This window comes from Aotus nancymaae, unplaced genomic scaffold (assembly GCF_030222135.1).
Source record: "Aotus nancymaae isolate 86718 unplaced genomic scaffold, 86718_ANA_hifiasm-v0.15.2.pri h1tg000043l, whole genome shotgun sequence".
Lineage (NCBI taxonomy): Eukaryota > Metazoa > Chordata > Mammalia > Primates > Aotidae > Aotus > Aotus nancymaae.
In genome coordinates this window covers 7,878,839-7,900,509 of record NW_026988457.1, presented here as the reverse complement: position 1 = coordinate 7,900,509, position 21,671 = coordinate 7,878,839, and the positions used below count along the sequence as shown (strand labels likewise).

Genomic DNA, 21,671 nt, shown 5'->3' with positions numbered 1-21,671 from the left:
AGGGCAATCTTAAGTCCTAGCACCTTACAGATACTTAGCAAATATTTGATGAATTTGAGTCTGAGCGAGATGACAACTGTATCATCCATCACCATGTGCTGATGAGATTCAAATTGTGATTCATGTTGGTGAATGAGGAGCTTGATTTAGGAGGAAAGACTGTCATCCCCAAACATGATCTTGTTTGTGTGCCACAGATCTGGATAGATAATAGGTGCATCACCAGCTCTGTTACTTTCTCCAGCATCACAGCTATTTTGTTTAATGTAGTTACAAAATACCAACAGAAATTGTCCCAGCTACATTTCTTTATCCTATTACCCATCTAATGGAGAACAATGTGATTTAGGCACATTTATTCTAAGAATAGAATAGGCAGTAATACATCTTGACTTTTTCAGGAATTGGAACGAGGATTGAGTCACTTTCCCCACAAAAGATGCTTTATTGATAGAAAATGTAGGTTCATGATAAATTCATAATCAGAATTGACATTTCCAGAAAAAAATCTTATTTGTAATTAGGATCAAATGATCATCATTGTAATATTTTAAATTTATTACTATCATTCCATTTTTATTTTCAAAATGTTCACCTACCTTATCCCAGAATTATTATTCTGATACTCTAGAATGCTATAATTTTATGAATCTATGTTTTATGTCAAATTATTTTGCCAGTTTTACTGATGAAAAACTGAGGCTCAAAGGAGTCTAGTGGAGCCTCTAACACAGGGCTGATACCTGGTTTTGCCCACAGACGTTCTCATTTAATTTGTTTGCACTGGCTTCCTGGCATCAGGACTTTTAAAAGCTCACAGGTGATTATAACGTGAGACCAAGTTCAAGAACTTTTGTATTAGCAGAATGGACTGGTTTAAATAAATCAAATATAGTTATTTAGCCAATTCAAGACTTTCTATCACCTTCCTGGCCTTTACATTTTAATGTACCTTCTATATCCCACCTATGTACTCTTTTGAAAAGATACTCCTAAATCAAGATATTCAAAAAGAAAAAGAGCAAGAGAAAGAAGAAAAAATAGGAGCCTGGATAATCTCTCAAGATATTCCACGTTGACTAATAAAAATCAGCCCTACTCACACACAAAAAATGTACACATTCATCTTATTGTGCTGGTAGAATTTGTTAAAAATTAAGTGAAGCCCAATGACACTGTAATAATACATAAAACCACTTATTTATATTCATAAATTTTAAATGATGACATGGAGTTTCAGTTTCCATATGGGCATTTTATCCTGTCCTTTCTCTAAAATAAATCTTAACTTGCCTCACATTTTCTCCAAAAGGGCAGTGTGAATTGTAGACAGAGAATCACAGGGCCATGCTGAGGAGAGTCAATGGGACTTGGGGTGCCGAGCAGGTGGAGATGGTTAGCAGCACCCTGGGAGGTGAAGTGGAACCGCTATTGAAGAGTCCTTTAATGACCTTGGAATTGTTTAAAACTAAATGGGGATATTCTAGCAGTAAACTGTTCAAGACTGCCATGCTTCTCATGAGTTTACAGAGTCTGGCAATGAATAGACTGCAAACCAGATCCATGATAAAACCAAAAATCCACAAGGGGATGATAATTTTCTAAAGCATGATGCCTGAAATGATTTCCCAGAGGAAAGCGAGGAATTCACACTACGGAGTGACTTCACATCCATTCCCCAGCAGGCCTCCCCACAGCTCTTCCCCAGGAACCCCTAGAGAAATGGAGACCAGGAGGCCAGGTCTCCTATGGACGGTGGTGAGAGTTCATTTTCCATTTTGCAAACTAATTTTGTTCTTGTCAGTTGCAATGCTCTGCCAAGTGGTGGATGGGAATTTCTAATTCAAAAACTACTAACCTCAAACCACAACCAGCCTGTGTCAAACTTCAGAAACTACCCCCAAACCAGAACGTATGGTAATAATACTATAACTATTTGTAAAATGCTGCCAGATTTGTAACGTTTAGAAAATTCATAGCACGTTTTTGGCACATAATCTATTCTGAATAATGGTGATAAAGATGTATATATAAAAGTATGTTTTTAATGTCCCTATTTATTTTATTGATACATGAGAGTAAGTTAGCTAAATCTCCATCATCAATTTGTATGGCACAGGTACAGATCAGATCCCTGCAAAGACAATTTTTTAAGTCTTTTAATCCAATTATGCTGAAAGCCTTCAAAATTTATGTAAAAACACTGCAGACTGTTTCATTGTCACGGTGTGTGTGTATGTGTGTGTTTGTGTACATGTATGTGTTTTACCTCCTCCAGACACCTTATTTCATTGGCAAAAAATCCTGAAACATTTTAAGATTTATGAAGCCAAAAGCATCTCTGACAACTTGTGAGAGTTGTTTCGCTACTTGCATTGCTTAAACGTGAACTAATAACCCAAGGGAAGCTCAAACCTTCACTGGAATTTAAAGCTGGAGGCCTTCACCTCCAAGCCCCAGCATCTGAAAGAGTTGCTAGGAACCTTGACAGGAGATTAGGACCAGGACAGGGCTGGGAAATGATAAGGAAATCCACTGTGAGGTGGTGAGAGAGCAAACTCCTAGTTCAAGAACTAGCAGTGGGGGGAAAACCAGGTGAAGGAAGTTTCTGAAAAGATGCCAGTGATGGGGAGTGAAAAGAAGGTGGAGTTATTCAGCAAGAGCTGGATCTTTCTCAGTAGGTTAAGTGGGACTGCTCTTATGAAAACCCAGCTTTCTTTCCCCGTATTTGCACCAGGATGGTAAACACAGCCTGTGCCCATCATAGGACCACCCTGTTGGCTCCGTGCCACTTTATTCTGTCCAGCGTCAGCCGGGCCTTGCTGCACTGCTTGCTGCACTTAGGAGCCTAGAGTCCTAGCCCTAATAGGTCACGTCGACACATCCCAGATTGGTGGACACCCCGTCTCCACTTGGCAGAGAAGTTTCTGTGTTCCGCTGGGTCCCTAAAATGCTCAGCGTCTCTTTTAGTGACCTCCAGATCATTCCTAGGCTCCATTAAGTCGTGTCCGAATATTTTCTGGTTTGTTCAGCCCTAATTCAATTCTCATTCCCTCTCACCACTGTGCCACTTTCATCATGGAAAAGATGATTCACTGAGTATTTTCATTTAGCACTTAAGCAGTCGTTTTGTAGCTGATGCCATTCTAGTGAGTGTCCTCAATTGATGCAACCTGGTATGGGAAAAAAAACAAGAAAGCAGAGTTTCAGGCCTGGTTTGATGCTGACTCAACCACTTTCTAGCTGTGTGACATTGAGCAAATGTTTAAAACTAAACGGGAATATTCTAGCAGTAAACTGCTCAAGACAGACATGCGTCTCATGAGTTTCTCATGATTTCATCTTTCATGCTTCTCATGATTTCACCTTGCTGAGCCTCATTTTGCCCATCTTCAAAATGGGAATGATAGTGACTAACATGGACGGAAGTTTGCAGAGGAAACAGATCACACATATAAGTAGCAGTTAACACTTGTGTCATCGTCCTCTCTGTGCCATGCTCTTCTAACTTGCCTTCCCTGCACCTCTGCTCGTTCTCTCTGCTTCATCTTTGCTTCAGAGAAGAGGTAAACCTATACCTCCCCAAGGCAAACCATTTCACCTGTCCTCCGTCCCCACCCTGCCCTTTCTCTATCTTTCAACTCTCCCTTTTCACTAGCTTCTTATCCTAAGACCACAAATATGCTCGAGTTTCTTTCATCCTAAAAAGAAAAACCTTTCCTCAACCTTCTCCACAATCATGTTTTCCAAACTATCTCATCATCGAACGCTCATTTGATCACTTTGTCCAGGGTAGCCTGGAACTCAACAAAAAGATGGTAAGAAGTGCGTATATAATCTTGGGGGTGAGGCCAGTAGGGCATCCAGGGTGGCTGCTTTCATTCAGGCAGAGCCTGACACTCTGCCAAAGCATGATACTAATATTCAGAAGACTTTCAGCATCATTTTATCCCTTGTCAAATGTTGAAAAACTTGCAAAAATTCTCACTTAGATCCCAAAAGCTATTGTTCAACTTGAATTACAGGGGCCTTGTGTGTCATTCACCATTTTAATAAAAACATTTTTTATATACACCATTGAATTCACTCTTGTGTTTAGAACTCTGGATGCATAATCCTAATTCTTTGTAATCATCATCTGACTTCTCTTTGACTTGTAGAGTGAACCAAGAACTGGATAATGTACTCTAAAAATGCCTCAGTAAAGGTGAAGGTAGTCCTTTACTTAAAATCCTCTTATTAAAAAGCTTTATTCCTAATGGAGATGAAGGCTTCAATTCTGGGGTCTTTCGGGTACTCATTTATGGCCAATCTTCTCCTGTTTCTTCAGCTTTCTCTGCCATGACCCTCGCACATAAACTCTTAACTAGAGACAAACTGTTTGATTTCTTGTTTTGCAGACATGACTTTGTGGCTTCCACTGCCCACACTGCACACCAAATATCACCTTCCTTCTCTCTGCCTGTCAACACACTCTCCGTCATTAAGGGCCAGGTCAAGCCCCATATCCCTCATGAAGTCTGCTGTGACTGTTCACAACAGAAAGTATGTCCTTTCTCCTCTGAACGTCTTTGGTGCATCTAGCTGAGCCATCCAGCCATGCCGCCTTGTCACAGCACTTTTTTGTATGGTTGACCTGTTTCACGATTTTACATAGTGTGTGCATATTTTGTCTCCCAATTAACCTGCAAGGTTCTGCTTGACAGGGATCACATCTTCCTCCCACACTCTGCTATTCCTAACGTAGCCCTTGACATGCTCGGCACTTCGTGTGGCCCTGCTTCTGTTCCCTCCCCAAGTAGCATCCCACTCTACTGGAATTGCACTCTATTACTAACACCAAAAAATAGAAATAGTGCAAATTGATATAATGAAAAAGCATTAGGGGTTTCCAGAAAAGCCATTAGAATGGATTGTGCTTAATTGGCGATACATGCCTTGGAACAGGCCAGTTAGACCCAAGTTGTGAAGAAAAGAAATGGAGCCGAGGGTCTAGAAGAGCAAGGCCCATGCCTGCCTCTGCCCGCCGTCATTTCTCCCCCTCCTACTGTACTACCTGGTCCATGTAGGCATGCAGTTAATGTCCACTGAGTAAGTGAATGACCAAATGCTGAACGAAAGAGCAAATGCCATGCAGAGGGACCAGCTCATGCAAAAACAGCCAGCACCTTATGCTTGATAAGCAACAGATTTATTTTCCCGGGTGAAACCAAGAAATTACCTGCAAAATAATGGAGACGAAGAAGAAAAGAAAAATAACAAATGGCATTGAAGTGATTGCCGGGAGTTTCTTTATAGCAGTGAGTTACAAACACTCTATTATCCATTCATTCATTTATTCCACAACTGAGCATCCATTTTGTGGCAACGCCCTATCCTAAAATCTGGGGATTCCATAGTGAGCAAAACACAGTCTGTGCCTCAAAAGATCCTGCAGCCTTTTCATCATGAACTCTAGTACGTGGTGGCACATACTTATGACCCTGGTTATTGTTATTCTAACAATATTTAGTACAAGAGAAACATGTGTCCAGGCTCAGTCATCCATGGCTCCAGCAGAGAATGGAGACCTGAGTTAAAATGAGCTCCATATAAACCACATCATAAGAACAGATGATTTGAAGGCAGCAAGAAGGATTTAAAATTTAAGGAAGATCTTTCTGCCTGGAAGGCTGCCTGGGATTTTAGAATGGCCAAATGAGTAGCTGTGGAACAGGCCTGAGTTTATTTATGGGCCATGCAGGAGCCCAAGCTTGCCAGCCAAGACCCTTGGCTTTAGGTCTAAATGATGGGTTAAGAGGGAAAAAAATTAAAAAGAGATGTTCATGTTGATATATTTTTTTTTTTGGTCATCTAGATTAACTTGCTCTTTGACATGTTCCTAGAGCCATGGTTAGAATAGATTTTATTAGAAACCAAAAACAGAAATTTTTTTTTTAATTTAGAGGCAAACCTCTGAGGGTCAGATGACACGAAGCAAATTAATTTTAGAGCAGATATGGAAATGAATGAGACCTTGGAGCAGTGCTTCCAACAACAGTGTTTAATGAGTAGATGTTGGAGGGTTTATTTCTGACATCTCATGAATTCTAAGATCACAGCCTATGACTAGAAGATTTGGCCTTTGTTTTTCATTTATCTCATTTTCTTTCTTTTTCTCTTATTTTTTTTTTCTCCAGGATGATGGCCTCCCAGAAAATGAACATCAGCTGTCAGTAGCTGGAAAGATAAAGAAGCATTTCAACACAGGCCCCAAGCCGAATAGCACAGCAGCTGGAGTTTCTGTCATAGCAGTAAGCATCTGAAATATCCACCTATAACTTTTTTAAAGCAACCCACCTAAGAGACAGGCATTACTCAGGAGATTCTCCAGCCAGAGACAGCAGAATGGGTCATTTCTTTAGACAGCTCAGCCACTTAATGCACTAGAGGAGGTATGGGACTTATATATATTAGGTGTTTCTGCAGATCATTTCCCTGGGCGTCACATCATTATCCAACACCTCCAGGGTGTCTTGCAGTATATATTAATTTCATGATTTATTTCTTCAAAACAGAAAACCTCCCCCATGCTGGACTCTGTGCCAATGCAAACTTTTTGGCTCTAAGAAAAAGAGTTCATAGTGTCCTTTTGCCAGGACCTAGAAAGGAAAGGGAAGCTGAGAGAGATGACATTGCAGGGAGAGCTCGGAACACTGCAGATCTTGATACTAGACCTAAATTAAAGTCAAAGCATAGCAGAAAGCTACGCAGTGAGATTTTCAGTGAAATTGAATTACTGTGAACACCCAACGAAGTCATGATGTCTTGCTCCTTAGAAATTTCTGTTCTTAAAGTTGAAAGTCTTTTAACATTTACAATTTTATTGATGTGGCTGCACAAGGACTTTTTTTTTTTTTTTTTTCTGTTCTATACATGCAGACATACACTACATGCAATTTGATCGCAGCTCTAGGCAAAGATTAAATTGGGCTGAGGAATAATGAAATCTCATACTTCCTGGTGTCATATTCTAGAGTAAATATATTCAAGTTCCAATTACTTGAGTTTTTAATAATTTCCTTTTTTCCAGAGTATATACATTTTAATAGCATATTCAATCTGAAAATCACTTGAGTTGTTTTTCTTCTCCAAACAAAGAATTTAGGACATTATGATGTGGACTTTTTCGAAAGTATTTATGCTACTAAACAGTACCTCTCACTCATGAGCAGTACTGAATATTGGACTACTCTAGGTGCTTTCAATTTCTTTCTTTTTTTTCTTTTTGGGTTGTGCGAGAGCTCTAAATAAAACTGAAGCTAAACAAGTGACCTGTTGGATACCACCAATCCCAGATCTGGGTTACTAAATATTTGATATGAGATTCCAGAATTTGCAAATGATATGAACGCGTGCATACATGCTGTCGTACAAGCATTTCAGTAGTGATTTACATGCGTGTGAGCAACTGGCACACGAGGAAACTGAAAGAGAATGCCTACTCTTCCAGATGTTCCTCAGTGCCGCTGAAGTTTTACAATTTCAAGTTGTTCTTGCCCTCTGTCTTTAATTCTTTCTAAGAAAATTCAGTGTAGAAGTAAATTAGCCTCTACGTCTTCCATATATGGTCAGTGTTCTTTGTTCTGAGCTGATATTCAGTCAGTAATTTTGAAAGTAACACTCTTATGGTGATTCTCTACTAAACCAGACATTCTATACTCTATTTCCATTGTTCATTCAAGATATAAGTCTATTCCAGACATTTGTGATTCCACAGTTTTCTTTTGGAATGGACTGCCAGCACGCTTGTCCATGAAAGGGACTGTTTTTCTCCTGCTAAAGGCTTACAGCTGCTAGAGAGAGTGCCTTTTCCTCTTCTGTCATTTTGCTTTTATTTTCTTTTTTCCCCTGGTTGTTTATTTTAATCAGTCTTTGGTTAAGTTTGCCTTGGTTGCTCAATATTGGTTTGTTCACAGTATTCTAGGAGTCTTATAATGACTAAGGGCAGGAACGTCAGGCAATTTTCCAATTGACAGACAACACATATTTGAGGGGAAATCCTATTTTAATCAAACTTGGATAAATTCTGAAGCCTTATTCATATGAATTCATTAAAACCTCATCTAGGTGGATCTTAAAACACTCGTTAGTATTTGGAGATCAAAGATCCACTATTTTTTTTCCCTAAATGTCATGATTGGACCACTTTGAATGCAATTTTGAATGCAAGTTTCTCAATTCATCACTAACACGGTTTCCATGGGAACTGCACAAACTGGTAATATACTTACAAATTGTAAAGCGGACTGTGTAATGCTAAGCTATGCATTGGTTGCATGCTCATTTAATCTTTACCACTGCAGAGTTTTGGTTTTTTTAAAAATAATTATCAACTTAATTCAGATTCAAAATAATTGGCTGGTTTCAGAAAACTGTATTTTAAAAATTGCCTGTCAGACCTACAGCACAATTCATATGTTAACTATCAGCACTAATATTTCAAGCATGAAAGGGACTATCAATGTAAATTTCAGAAGTTGTTTTAAGAGAAACTAGTCTACCATACTATGTACATTTAGGCACCTTTTCCAGAACACTTTTCCCTCATAAACATCTCTAGCTTCCAGAAGAACCCAGCCGAGGTCCCTAGCCACAGGGTGGGGCTGGGAATTAGAAACAGGCCATTTTGGCCACCTTCATTGTATAACTTTCAGAATAGCGCTGAATGCGTCCAATTATATTGTATAACCATGTTTTTCATTCTTAAAGTGCAAAGACTATCAGGGGACTATCACAAGAAAAGGAAGCCCTGGCATTAAGTAATATTCCAAAGTATGACTGCCAAGAAAGTCTATTCTGCTATGAAGCAAAATAAGTGGGAGGTAGAAGAAAAATTTTTTATAATGGTGTATTCTATAAAGACCAGTTGATAATTTAATAACTTAATATAGCAATTCATTTACCCACATCATTAAAAGTTCAGGAATTGATATAATACAGTGATGACTTCTATTTGATAGATTTACAAAAGCTAATTTCAGCATAAATTTCATTCACACAGAATTTTCCTGGGTATATATGCTCTCCCCAGTGGCTATAAAATAACGTATTTTAAACTGCCTTTACCATAGGACTAATTTTTTTAGAATTACATGCACCCTTTAGAATTTTTTTATTATTATTATTGTTTAGGATGTAGTGTTAGTTTGTGGGTGGTGGGGGGAGGGGATCAACAATTAAATCATTAATTTTTAACTAGTACTTCTCATTCCTTAGTTAGAAACCTAACTACCTGCTGGAGATCACCAATGCTCAAAAAGGAATCTGTGACACATTTTGCTTTCTTAGAGTGACAAAAGAAAAAAGCATACTGTCATAACCGGCAGGCTGTCTCACAGGTGTAATTTATGATATGAGCCTAGTTTAACATGGACTCATGGTTCTGAACTGTAGTGTTTTTGTTCATGTTGTCATTTTTTTCTTCTGCTTCACACTCCCTACTTTATTAAGACCAAAGAAAGGACAAATGATAACTCTATGTTAAGGTTGCAAGAGGGCCTTGAGTTGGCTAGGGGAGTGATTGCCAGCTGGAGATTCACAGGGATCACATACCCTCCTGAAGGAGGAAAAGTGCTCTGACATTAGGTCAAGCCATGGGATTAGGTGGAAGCCATTGCATTCCTTAGAACTACAGCGGTCTGCGCCTCTCAGAGAGCCTCCCTTGTCCCTCTGCTACCTTCCTCAGTAGTTGGGGTATTAAAAAAAGAGAGAGAAAGGGAAACAAAAGGTTATTAAAATGCAATTTATAGACATAAAATGAATTAGAGATGACATTTTAACGGTGAACTTTTTGAGAGCGCAGGGAAGAGAGAGAGGCATTATTAGATTTGCTCAGCTTGATGAAGAACCGATGACTAAGATGTCAGTTCCAATTTATTTTTCCTCATTTAACACTGTTTATTATTTTAACCAATAATTTTCCTAATGCTTTAAAGTTCTTCTTTTGCATTTTGCTCATGCAAATAGAGCATTTCAGTCTAATTGAACAAATCCATACTAATCAGCGTGCATGTAATTGTGACACTGGGAAGCTTAGTTGTAAAATGAGACCTGTTATATGACACTTTGCCTGTAGATGGCAATAGAAAGCTAATTACTAAGTAACTGTCTTTGTGGACAAGCATATACCTTCATCTTCCTGAGAGCAAGTATACTTCGATTTTTTTCTCAATAAAATGAAACACACATTTTTAAAAAGATTAAAACCTCACACTGTATTTTATGAACACTGGGATAGCCTAGTTTATAATCAGAACACCAAATCCTCCAAGCAGTTTTTAGTTTAAATGCCTGGTGCCCTGGCATGTTTTTGAAATGCCTTTGTGAATTTAGAAGCAGAAACTGTCATCAGCATCATACCAGTAATGCACTTGAAAGAACACATGAGCCTTTCTCTGAAGAAAGATGTGCAAGCTGCATCCTCTCGTGGGCAGAATGGGGAAGCAGGCACACAGTATGATTATCATTCTTCAGGTTTTGGGGATTGAATCTTTTATTCCCAGGTAGCCAAAAGCTAACATCTCATTCCAGGATGAACAACTCTGAGGACTTCTCCTGTCTTCTATTAATTATACTTTGTGTTAATCATAAGCACTTAACTGTACATATGCATTTTTAATATATAGTGAAAATTTTTTGTTCTATTTCATTTTCCATATTTTCAGAGAAAATTTATTGACTGTTTTATACTATATCTTTTTAGTTTAGAAATGTAATTAAGATTCACCTTTAATCAGTTCATATACCTTTTATAAAAAGGAAAAGAAAAGATTCACCTTTAAGAGTAGCTCTGCTTGTGAAGATTAACTCAGAAATTTAAAGTGCTATAATTGATGAGGTTTCAAAACCTGATTCTTTTCCTCTTTCATTTCATAGTTATGAAGCCCTCAAATTTAAGCCTTATGTGGTGATACTCTTTGGGGTCCAATCTGCTTTCTCTTAAGTGACTAATGCTGATTTCAGTACTTTATTGAACTGTGAAGCATTTTCTGTTCTATGGCATGTGAAGAGGTGTTTATATCTTTTGAAATTGAGAGGACTTGATTAAATGGTCATGACCAGATCTATATGAGCAAATTGGCCTCCAAGATATTCATGAGGGATTAGTGTCTTTTCTTGCCTTTTTGTTTGCACTATGCAGACTTAGGATATTAGCTAGTAACCCTGCAGAAGAGGCATCGTAACTATATGTACATATAGAATCAGTGAAGAACAGCTTGGTCTGGAGTCTTAATTCTTTAGCACAATGTTGATCCACTGAGTTGCCCCATTTCTCTCTGCTCAGCTGGACCACGGGTTTACCATCAAGAGATCAGGGTCTTTGGACTACTACCAGCAACCAGGAATGTATTGGATAAGGTATGAGATGGTGCAGCTCAACAGTCAGTGTTTCCATGGCAACGTGCTGGCAGTCTCCATTAACCAGTTCCTTCGGTGGATAAACATGCTTTTGATTTGTTATCCAGTCCATATGCTGCTTTATCAGTTTCATTTTAATCTTGATTGAGATGCCACACCCCCTCATTCCTTTTTTTCACCCATTATTCACACTGACATTTGCCAGCTTTCTTTCCATTGCACATGCTCAGTATCAATTTTCCTTATGGTTAAAAGGACAGTATATTTAGTGCTAATGCCAAAGCATTTTCCTGATGTTGTTAATTAAAACAACAATTTCCAGTGCTCTTCTGTCCCTTAACAAATGGAAGAACAGTAGCACGCTAGTGTGTGTTCTATAGAAGCATATACTGTCATTTTAAAGTCATCATGCCCAACCTTGACCTGATTAGATGGATAACAATGCATTTACACTTAGTAGTAGAAGCACCTCGAAGTACAATGGGCTATAGAATGCATTGTGTGTGTTGGTAAGCTTGTGTTTTCAAATTCTCCACCTTTTTGTTTTGTTTTTGTTTTACTGTTTCCTCCTCCCCCTGGAAATCCTTCTATGTATTAGCTATTGCATGAATTTATTTTTTAATATTTTGTAACTGTCAGATTATTTAGCTGGCTTATCTGCTCAAGCAAAAGGGATTATGGGAGGTATCGATTTTTTTTTAAGTGGGTTAAGAATTCTATCCAATCGCTTTCTATTCTGGTCAACAGCCCTGCCATTTCCTTTAAGGGGCATTGTTTGTGTCTCTTTAAGTTATCCACAAGCAGGATGCTTTTTGATGGTTTGAGAAATGAACTCTGAGAAGTCCTAGGGAGCTTGTTTTCTCCATCTTAATGTTTCTGAAATGATCTCCAGGTAACACTCTATATCTTAGTGTTTGACAAAAAAATTTCCACTGGTTTTGGCATTTGTTTTCTCCAAACTGTGGAGCCTATCTGTAGTAAGATAGTGGCTGCCTGATACTGTTTCGTGATTAGACTGCAAAGTCTTACAAAGAAAATATATATATATATGTTTGTATATACACATATATAATGTATATGTATTATATATATAATGTGTATGTGTGTGTATATATATAACATATATATATAGATATGATTTTAGTCCCAATTGTTACTCCTGGTTAGTTTTTTATAATCAGACACTCCAAACATAGTACGTAGGAAAGCAGAAAGGGGCATACCTTGACAAATGATTCAGCTATACTAAGACCATGATCATTTCCAAATCTGTTTAAAGCCAGAAAACACCCAAACCGCAGTAAAACTTTCTAAGGTCATTTTGACATAGAAGACTATTTGTGTCTTCTCCATGTATAATGCATGTAGGAATTGCACATTCATTTATTTAATTTACCTACATAATTAGCCTTATAGATGTAGAAAGAACTTGATTTTTGACCTTATTTTGGAGGGAGAGGGTGAGTTAATCATAATTTGCCCTTGTGCAGACCCTTCTTTTTTGACTTTGTAACACAGAAGAGGATTCATCTATCTCTTACTTTTACCTGAAAGAATATATACTTTCAGAAGACTGCACATATCAGGAATGCACATCTCAATAAATTTGTATGAACTGATCTTGCCCCTGTAGGCAGCACCCAGGTTGGGCACAGAACATTCCTAGCATCCCAGGGGTTCCCTTCCAGGAGTCCCTTCCAGCGTTTACCCACAAGGGTAAACACTGACCCTAGAGTCTAGCCACATTAATTAGCTTTGCCTCATTTTGTACGTTATATAAATCGAATCACACCATGCTCCATCTTTTTGAAATTATATGTCTCCTAACCTCAGGAATATTAACCAGATATATACGTGTAAAGTTGATATACAATTAAAAATAGGCATCAAGTATATCTAATTACAGTTGTGCCTATTTGTGTTATAAAAATTACACATATAAAGTCATAAATTAAATTACTAAATTTGTAGGATTAAGGGTCGGAACAAAACCCCAAGTAAATACAGTAATTAATAAAGGTAGCCAAGTATAAAAAGGCCATTTAAGTAAAATCCTAGTGATGGTTCCCATCAGCAGACAAAATGACACATCTCTGAATAATGGGCAGGAGCAGATGGGAGATAATCTCTTTTTTCTTGCACACATAAACTGCTCTGTTTTCCAGCTGGGGCAGTAACAACAATGTTTATAGTTAATGCTGTACTGAACAGCGCACCCAGTATGTAAAGCTAAATTGGAGAAACGATGCTAAAAACTCATCGGCGTGTATGCTTAATTAGGAAGTTTTATAATGCCATTTAGCCCCAGAACATACACGCTCTCCTTACTGATTACAAGTGCTTGCCTTTTATCTCCACAGAAGTGGGAACATTTGTCTAACCACGGTGGCAGCCAACTTTCTAACATAAACAATCATTACAGGCGAGCATCCCCGCTCCCAATTGTTGTGTTTAAAGCGCTCATGGCTGTTTTTACTGCTCTAAGCAGAACGCCTGGGAGTCGGGCTTGCTTTTTGTAAAACAGATCACATAAGGGCACAGGCTGGGAAAACCATCTCCTCAGGGTGCCCAGAATTGGTCTGTCCCTTGTAACTAGTTTTTTGGTGATTGTAGAGAAATGGTGGGGGTTTGTTTTCCCCTTTCTCTCCATTCTCCAGCCTCTTATCAGAAAGCTGCTTCCAAGGGAGCAGCATCCTCCACTTGACTCATGCATCCAGGAGACTTTGCTCCTATCACTACTCAGAGTCTGGGGGGACACTGCCCAGGAATGAGCTTACTGGGCTATTCTGTACTCTCCTGTCCTAAGAAGCCACCATTTTCCCCTGCTACAAGCCACTGGAAAACATTTACATCCCGTTACAGTTTCCCCCTCCTAGAAATGCATCCTTATTCAAAGGGGATGCAGTCACACACATTTCTACCTTTTCCAAGTGAAGCTGTCACCACGGCAGGTCCTATGCCCTGTAACACATGAAGAAGAATCCTGCACCTTCAGCACGCAGAACAGGGGGGCGACAGCCAGAACCGGGTAACCCAATTAAATAAATATCAAAACAAGACATAAGCTAAACATGAGAAATAAGATAAAATGGGGAAGTGAGCTAGGACAAAAGGGTGGTTGAGTTCCCAGGCATGACGTGACTAAAATGTGCATATTGGATTCGAGCACCGTCCTGAAACAGTGAGTAATGAGGCAGAGCGGCCGCGCGCCGTCTTTGCAAGGCTATTAAAAGGTGTCATGCTCAGTTGTTAAAAGGAATGGGGTCAGTTAAATGCATCTTGCTCAGCGCGGGTTTGAGAGAACTGTTCCCCTGGAAGCCAGGGAGGAACCTCGCTGTGGTGTGAGAAGGGATCTCGGGCCAGCCTTGGCCAGACGCAGCCAAACATACCCAGCAAGTTGCAATGCGTTGCAGGTTGCTCGGTGGCAAGTTGTCCTGGCCTTGCTCTGCCAAGTGAGAATGCAGTCCCCGCGGAGAGCCAGAGCCTGATTAGCAGGCAGGAGTGGATGCTGCACCCACTCCAGAGGCTCCCTCTGTAACAGAGAGTTGGGGGGTTCATTTTAACACATCAAAAAGTCATAGATTTAAACTTCAAAACCACTCAGACTGTGGCTAGAGAGAAGTCTCAGGAAAGTAGTGAGGATTGGTCTTGCAGTTGTGCCTTGATACCCAAGCCTGAGTTATTAGGCCAAGAGGCTCAAAAGATGAGTGATACCTATGCCTGTTGGGGCATGAAGGTCACCAAGGGTCATTGGAAAGAACATGGGAATCGTGAAACATCTGTTACATTTCCCAACTCAAACAGGTTGCTCACTGAGGTTTTATTTTCTTTTGTTTTCAGAGGCCCCTTAAGAGAGGATTCCAATGACATATATGTCTTTTTAAACTTTAGCTTACTTATTATTAAAAAAGAGAAAATGCCATGGCATCCCAAGTCTTAATCATTGAGTGTAAATCGAAGTGAGATTTTTAACATTTTCCTAAGATGCCTGATGATTCTAGATTGACTGGAAATGATGTAGTATCGTATTTATTCTGACCTTGCCTCAGAACTTCTTTCCCTCGTTTTGACTTAAAAGTAAACATCTACGTACATTTCTACATATTCATTCCTGCCATACTTTGTGAATACTCCTTAGTGAGGGTCATCAAGAGGATAGAGGTTTTTTTCTTTTTTTTTGAGATGGAGTTTCACTCTTATTGCCCAGGCTGGAGTATAGTGGCACGATCTTGGCTCACTGCAACCTCCACCTCCTGGGTTCAAGCGAATGAGCCACCATACCTGGCTAATTTTGTATTTTTAGTAGAGATGGGGTTTCACCATGTTGGTCAGGCTGGTCTCAAACTCCTGACCTCAGGTGATCTGCCTGCCTCGGCCTGCCAAACTGCTGGGATTATAGATGTGAGCCACCAGGCTTTATGAGGTGTAAATGGGCAGAAAATCATACATAAAGAATGTAATTTTAAGTATTGACACACCTTTTATTAAGAAAGGGTGTTAATGTTTATAGGCTGAAATAAACAATTCTCAAATACATGTCAGACACAAGGCACTTTTAGAAATTAAAAAGTCATGAAGGCTGGGCATGGTGGCTCACACCTGTAATCCCAGCACTTTGGGAGGCTGAGACAGGTGGATCACCTGAGGTCAGGAGTTCAAGACCAGCCTGGCCAACATGGTGAAACCCCATCTCTACTAAAGATACAAAAAATTAGCCAGGCATGGTGGCAGGCACCTGTAATCCCAGCAACGTGGGAGGCTGAGTGGAAGAAGTGCTTGGAACCAGGAGGTGAAGGTTTCAGTGAGCCAAGATTGTGCCATTGCACTCCAGTTTGGGCACTAAGAGTAAATTTACATCTCAAAAAAAAAAGTCATGGAGATTGAGATGAAATGAACTCGATTAAAAATTGGCAGCCCAGTGTACAGAAAGAGTGTAGCTTTGGAGTCAAGAATCCCTGGGTGTAGATCTAGTCCACCCGACTTCCTGCAGAATGACCTTGGACAAGTTACATTCTCTGTCTGGTTTTCAATTTCCACACCTATAAAACGGAGAAGAGTGTTATCCACCTTCCATGTCTGTGGTGAGGATTAAATTAGCTGCCTGTGCAAAAGTGCTTTCACACAACCCAGCCCAAAGAAGAAAGTCAAAAAAAATTGCTTTCTGTTTCCCTCCCTTCCAAGAGCAAGTCACCCACTCCACAGATTTTCCTGAGAAAACTGATATCTCTCCAGAGAGAGGCATTTGTTATTAAAGTAGAATCGTGAACTTTTTTTATGCTCTGATTAGGGTCAACTGCTCAGTAATGCATGTCATACTTCTTGTGAGCCTTTGTGGCATTATGTTTTACCTGAAGTAGCTATAGCCAAAGTTCTGACGAAGTATAAGTTTGAAATGTGAGACTCTAGGACAGAGATTGGCAAACTATGGGCAATAGGCCAAATCCAGCCCACCTCCTTTTTTGTAAATAAAGTTTTATTGGAACACAGTCACACATTCATTTACTAACTGTCTGTAGCTGCTTTTGCCCTACAGCAGCAGAGTTGAGTAGTTGAGTCAGAGAACCATGTGGCTCGTACAACTTAAAATATTACCTATCTTGCCCTCTCCAGAAAAGTTTTCCAACACCCTTTCTAGGGGGAAAATATGTCTAAATTAAAAGGCACCATTGTACAAATGCAAATTTCACAATACCAGGATTAGGGCTTGTTAAAAACTGTATCTCCACTTTAGTAGAAGAGGCCTTCAGTAAATATTTGTTAAGTTAACAAATAAAAGATTGAACTCTCCAAAGAAGGGGCCATTCTTTCACTGATTTTCAGGATAGACATGTTTTTGAAGAGTTTGGGATACGTCAAAGTTCGGGCAATCAAATCACATATGAGATGCTCCAGAATGACATCCCACTTTTAGCATTCCAGGACTAAGGCTTTTGGCAAGGTATAAACGGTTTCTGCAATAAAAGGAGCTACCCCTGACTTACCTGCTTTGTAAGCACTAAATTTTCATAGAGTTTCTTAAGGCAAATATGCTTTTGGTGGCTGTTTAATTTATTGATAGGACAGAGAATAAACATGGCAGTTCCACTGAGGTTGAGCTTCTGTGGAAAAATCAGGGGCTACTGAGCAGAGGAAACACACGTATTTTGTCCTGACCTCAACTCCCACCAATTGGCTGTAATTTTAACTCTCTGATGGGAGGCCATCAGAAACCCACTGCAGAGCTAGGCCAGTTTAAGACTATTAAGAACCAGGTCCACAGCAGAAGCCTGTGTCTAAGATTAGTAGTGCAGAAGCATAAGGTCAGCTCTCTCAGGAAAATGGGGAATCATATTTAAGATAGTCGTGCCTAGAAAGTAAGCAGCTTGGAAGGCTACTCAGCTGCATCCCAGGAAGACCTCCTTTTCCCATTGTAATGGTCATCTTTAAGGAAAGCCATGCCATGTCTTCAGATATGGTGCCATTTCTGGCAAGGTCTCAAAAGGAGATGAAAGCAAAGCAAAACAGAACCTCAATAAGCATGAGAGTAAGCCCAATAAAATGAGGAGGGTGGATATTTCAATCGATTTGTCAGTTTAATTTTACTAGCAAGCAAAACATTTCCAAAATGACAAGCAAATCATAATGTAGTCCCTACAGAGTGAGGGTAAGCAAAAGAAAGGGTTCCTGAGATTAATGTCCCAGCAGCTGCATCCCCAGTTCAGTCTCCTAGGTAGTATGAATAATGGATGGGCTAAAAGGCAAAATGCACAATAATGTTCTTTTATTAATGAAATGAAGACTATTTGTGATGGCTAGCAATAAATTAAGAAAAGCAAAAAAGGAAAAGCAGTCAATGTTTGCCTCTGAAAAATGCAGTTACTTAAATCCAATAATTACTGCCATGACAGAGAACATCTCCTCACAATGAAAATGAGGTACATCTCTTGCGAATCCTCCAAGTACTGTAGAACAGAAATATGTCTGGTCCATAGACTGGAAGGCCTATTGTTTGCTAAGAGAAAAACATAACCCATTAAGTAGATTGATGGTGATATTAAGCATATTCATAGAATTTCATAGGTGAAGGTTTCCCTAGGGATCAGGCACAATAACCCCCTTTCAGTCTATGGACCTGGAAATTGGGGCTTGATGTGGTTAGAAAACATGTCCAAGGTCACATAATTAGCTGAGCTAGGACAAAAAGCTAACTCCCCTGACTTCACCTACTGCTGCTTCCAAGGGGATTACGCTAAAGCTACCAGACAAAACACGCATTAGAGACGTGGGGTGACTCAGAGTGGCAAAATCTAAGCTAATGCTTCGGTTCATGTTCTTGATTATTCCTGAATTTCCTCCTCTATGCTGTTTTTCCTCTAATATTGCAGATACACCAGATGGGTAGTTCGTATGTCTGTATACTGATTTCCAAATTTAATGTCAGAACGAAGGATTTCAACTATCTGAGCACATGTGGAGGACAGTGTCATTTCATTTTAACAGAAGAGGCCACTGGCCAAATTCAGTAGATGTAGACTTTGTGGGAATAAATCTGACATTAGGCAAGCACTGTCTTGTATTGATGTATGCCTGATGTTACAGCAGGCACCAACATGATGCGGATGGATTTCCCTGAGATTTTCAGCTACCATGTGTGCAGCCACCTGAGTTGCTGAGGTAGCTGGCATTATTTTACCCTTCCTCTGTTTTCACACTTGACCTAGCATCTGCTAAGGGCTTTGTGATAAGCCAGGGCTTACAGTTTGCGGTAGGAATATGCAGTGTTTCTCTGGGTAGGACAGGTTTATATTAGTCCATTTCTCTATACCATCTATTTAATCAACCATGTGTTCTCTCTTAACCAGCTTCCCCCAGGCCATCATTACTCAGCTCTCACCCAGTCCACAGCATAGCAGTCGCTATGGTGCACATATTTGAAGTAACTAGGTTAGAGCTGCATCCTTGGTTACCACTGGTCAACTCCAGAATCTCAAGATACTTCTTGCTCACCTCTAACCTGTGATAATTAGCACCAAAATGTGATAATAATACACTCTTCAGAGTCTCTTAGGAGCTCTTAATGAAGTGATAACTTACTAAGGAAACACCTGGGATTTCTACTGCAATCCTGTTCATGTAGGTTCCAACAAAGCTACAAACTGTGAACAAAATAACTAACGAAATAATAAATCTGTTAGGAACTCTTAAGTATTCATGGAGTCTCAAGCCTATACCTGAGGATGTCCTTAATTTACAAAAATAGGCGTTAAGAAGAAGAGACACTATTTGCTTGATGTCTGGGGATTTTTTTGTGATTGATAAAGAATAAAGCTATCCACACACACACACAAACAAAATCAAGTTAACTCTTGTGGAACCAAAATAATAATAATAATAATAAAGCTGCCTTTTAGAAATGGTTGAAAGGGCTCAGAATCTGAAGTTGTGATGCAGGATTTCAGAGGAACACATTATAGTTCAAATGCTTTTTTTTTTTCTGCAGTGGCAGGGAAGAAATTTTCAATTGGATTACATGTTTTATGACAATGCCTTGTAAAAATTCTAAAATAGCCTATTGTGCTATTTCCTTGGTAACTTCATCTGTCCCAAACTGCATATATGCGCTACAAAATTCAATTGGAAAAGATGAACTGCACATATTTCAGAGTCAAGTTAATTTTGTAGCCACAAACTTCTAAACATCATACACAACAGCGTTTAGTGTGGTAAGAAGTTAGACCACAATAAAAGTTTGCTGGATGAGTGAATTCATAAGAGAATTTTAACTTTATCTGACATAAGAATTTGGTCATATTTGAAACATAAATTTTAGTCTTAAATATTGCCTCTTATTACCTTTAACTTCTTACTCTTTTGCATCAGAGTTGCTTTGAATTCTATTTTTTGTTATTGTTATTATTCAGAAAGTATATAATCCCCTAAAATAATGCTGTATTAATTAAGAAGTATTTAATACATACCTAATATGTGTGCCACAGTATACTAAGCATCTGGAAAATGCAAAGAAATTTTTAATTCTACCATAGAGTAGTTGACAAGGTATTTGGGGAATATGCAAAGAAAAAAATAATAGAAGGTCACTGTGCAATTAATTTCCAAAAGTTTGGCCGAAACAATTCTTGCCTAAGGAGTTTAGGAAGAAAAAGTATGATACAGGAGATAAAATTTGATCAAGTGTTCAAGAATAAATAAATTGGCCAGGCGCAGTGAATCACGCCTGCAATCCCAGAACTTTGGGGGGCCGAGGCAGGTGGATCACCTGAGGACATGAGTTAGAGACCAGCCAGGCCAACATGGTGAAACCCTGTCTCTACTAAAAATACAAATATTAACCAGGTATGGTGGTGGGTGCCTGTAATCCCAGCTACTTGGGAGGCTGAGGCAGGAGAATCACTTGAACCCAGGAGGCGGAGATTGCAGTGAGCCAAGATTGCGCCACTGCACTCCAGCCTGGGCAACAAGAGCAAGACCCCATCTCAAATAAAATAATATAAAATTAAAAAATTAATAAATTTGAGTGGGAAGAGAGAGGAAGAGAGGTAATTGCATGTTGGCGAGTACCTTGAACCAAGATGTAGATGTGGAATAATTAAACTACATTCAGAGATGTATCAGTTTGGACTGTTTTTATGGCAAGTGAAGAAAACCAAAACCAAACTGGCTTAAGCAAAAAAGGAAATGAATTCTTTTACATAGCCTGAAAGGTTCACAGGTTGAGTCTGACTTCAGTGATGGATGGATCCAGCACTCAGTCAATGCTTGGTTTCTTGACATTCTTCAGTCCTGCCTCGCTGTATTGGCTTTACTATTGGACTTCACATGGTACTAGAATGGAAGAAGCAGCGCCAGGCCTGCCATCCTCTCAAAATTGTAAATGTGAAGTTTCAGCAAAAGTCTTACCATGTCCTATTGATGGGGTTGGGTGCCCATCTTGGGCCTTTCATCGATATTGGGCAATGCAGTAAACTCAGGCTTGCTCCTGGGTCACGAGCCCACCCCAACCCTACTCCTAGACATAGAGGTAGGGTAAGCTTCATTGAAATCACAGAGTGTGGGAGTGAGGAGGTGTTCAAAGGGAAATTAAGATATGGTTAACCATAGGCAGAGTAAACAGATGCTGTGCTTGAAAATCAAGTGTTCACTAAAGGAAGACAATGAGTCCATTGAAGCCGTAGGATGATTTTGAGTAATAATAGTTATTACACACTGGAAATTGTTACTGGAAGCACATTGCAAAGGCTGGGACAAGGAACTGGGCTTTATGAGGGCCTGTA

At 39.4% G+C, this 21,671-nt stretch overlaps 1 protein-coding gene across 4 annotated transcripts in view; it reads left to right on the top strand.

Annotated features, from left to right (window-relative positions):
* DCLK1 (doublecortin like kinase 1) overlaps positions 1 to 21,671 on the top strand; it is a 352,501-nt gene that overhangs the window by 321,681 nt on the left and 9,149 nt on the right. For 2 of the 4 annotated variants that reach the window (XM_012465568.3, XM_012465571.3), the window contains 2 exons: positions 6,180 to 6,293; positions 11,327 to 11,400. In XM_012465568.3, coding sequence (XP_012320991.1) covers positions 6,180 to 6,293; positions 11,327 to 11,400 — 188 coding nt within the window. The remainder of the gene's footprint in view (positions 1 to 6,179; positions 6,294 to 11,326; positions 11,401 to 21,671) is intronic. The other 2 variants (XM_012465567.3, XM_012465570.3) reach the window with 1 other exon arrangement.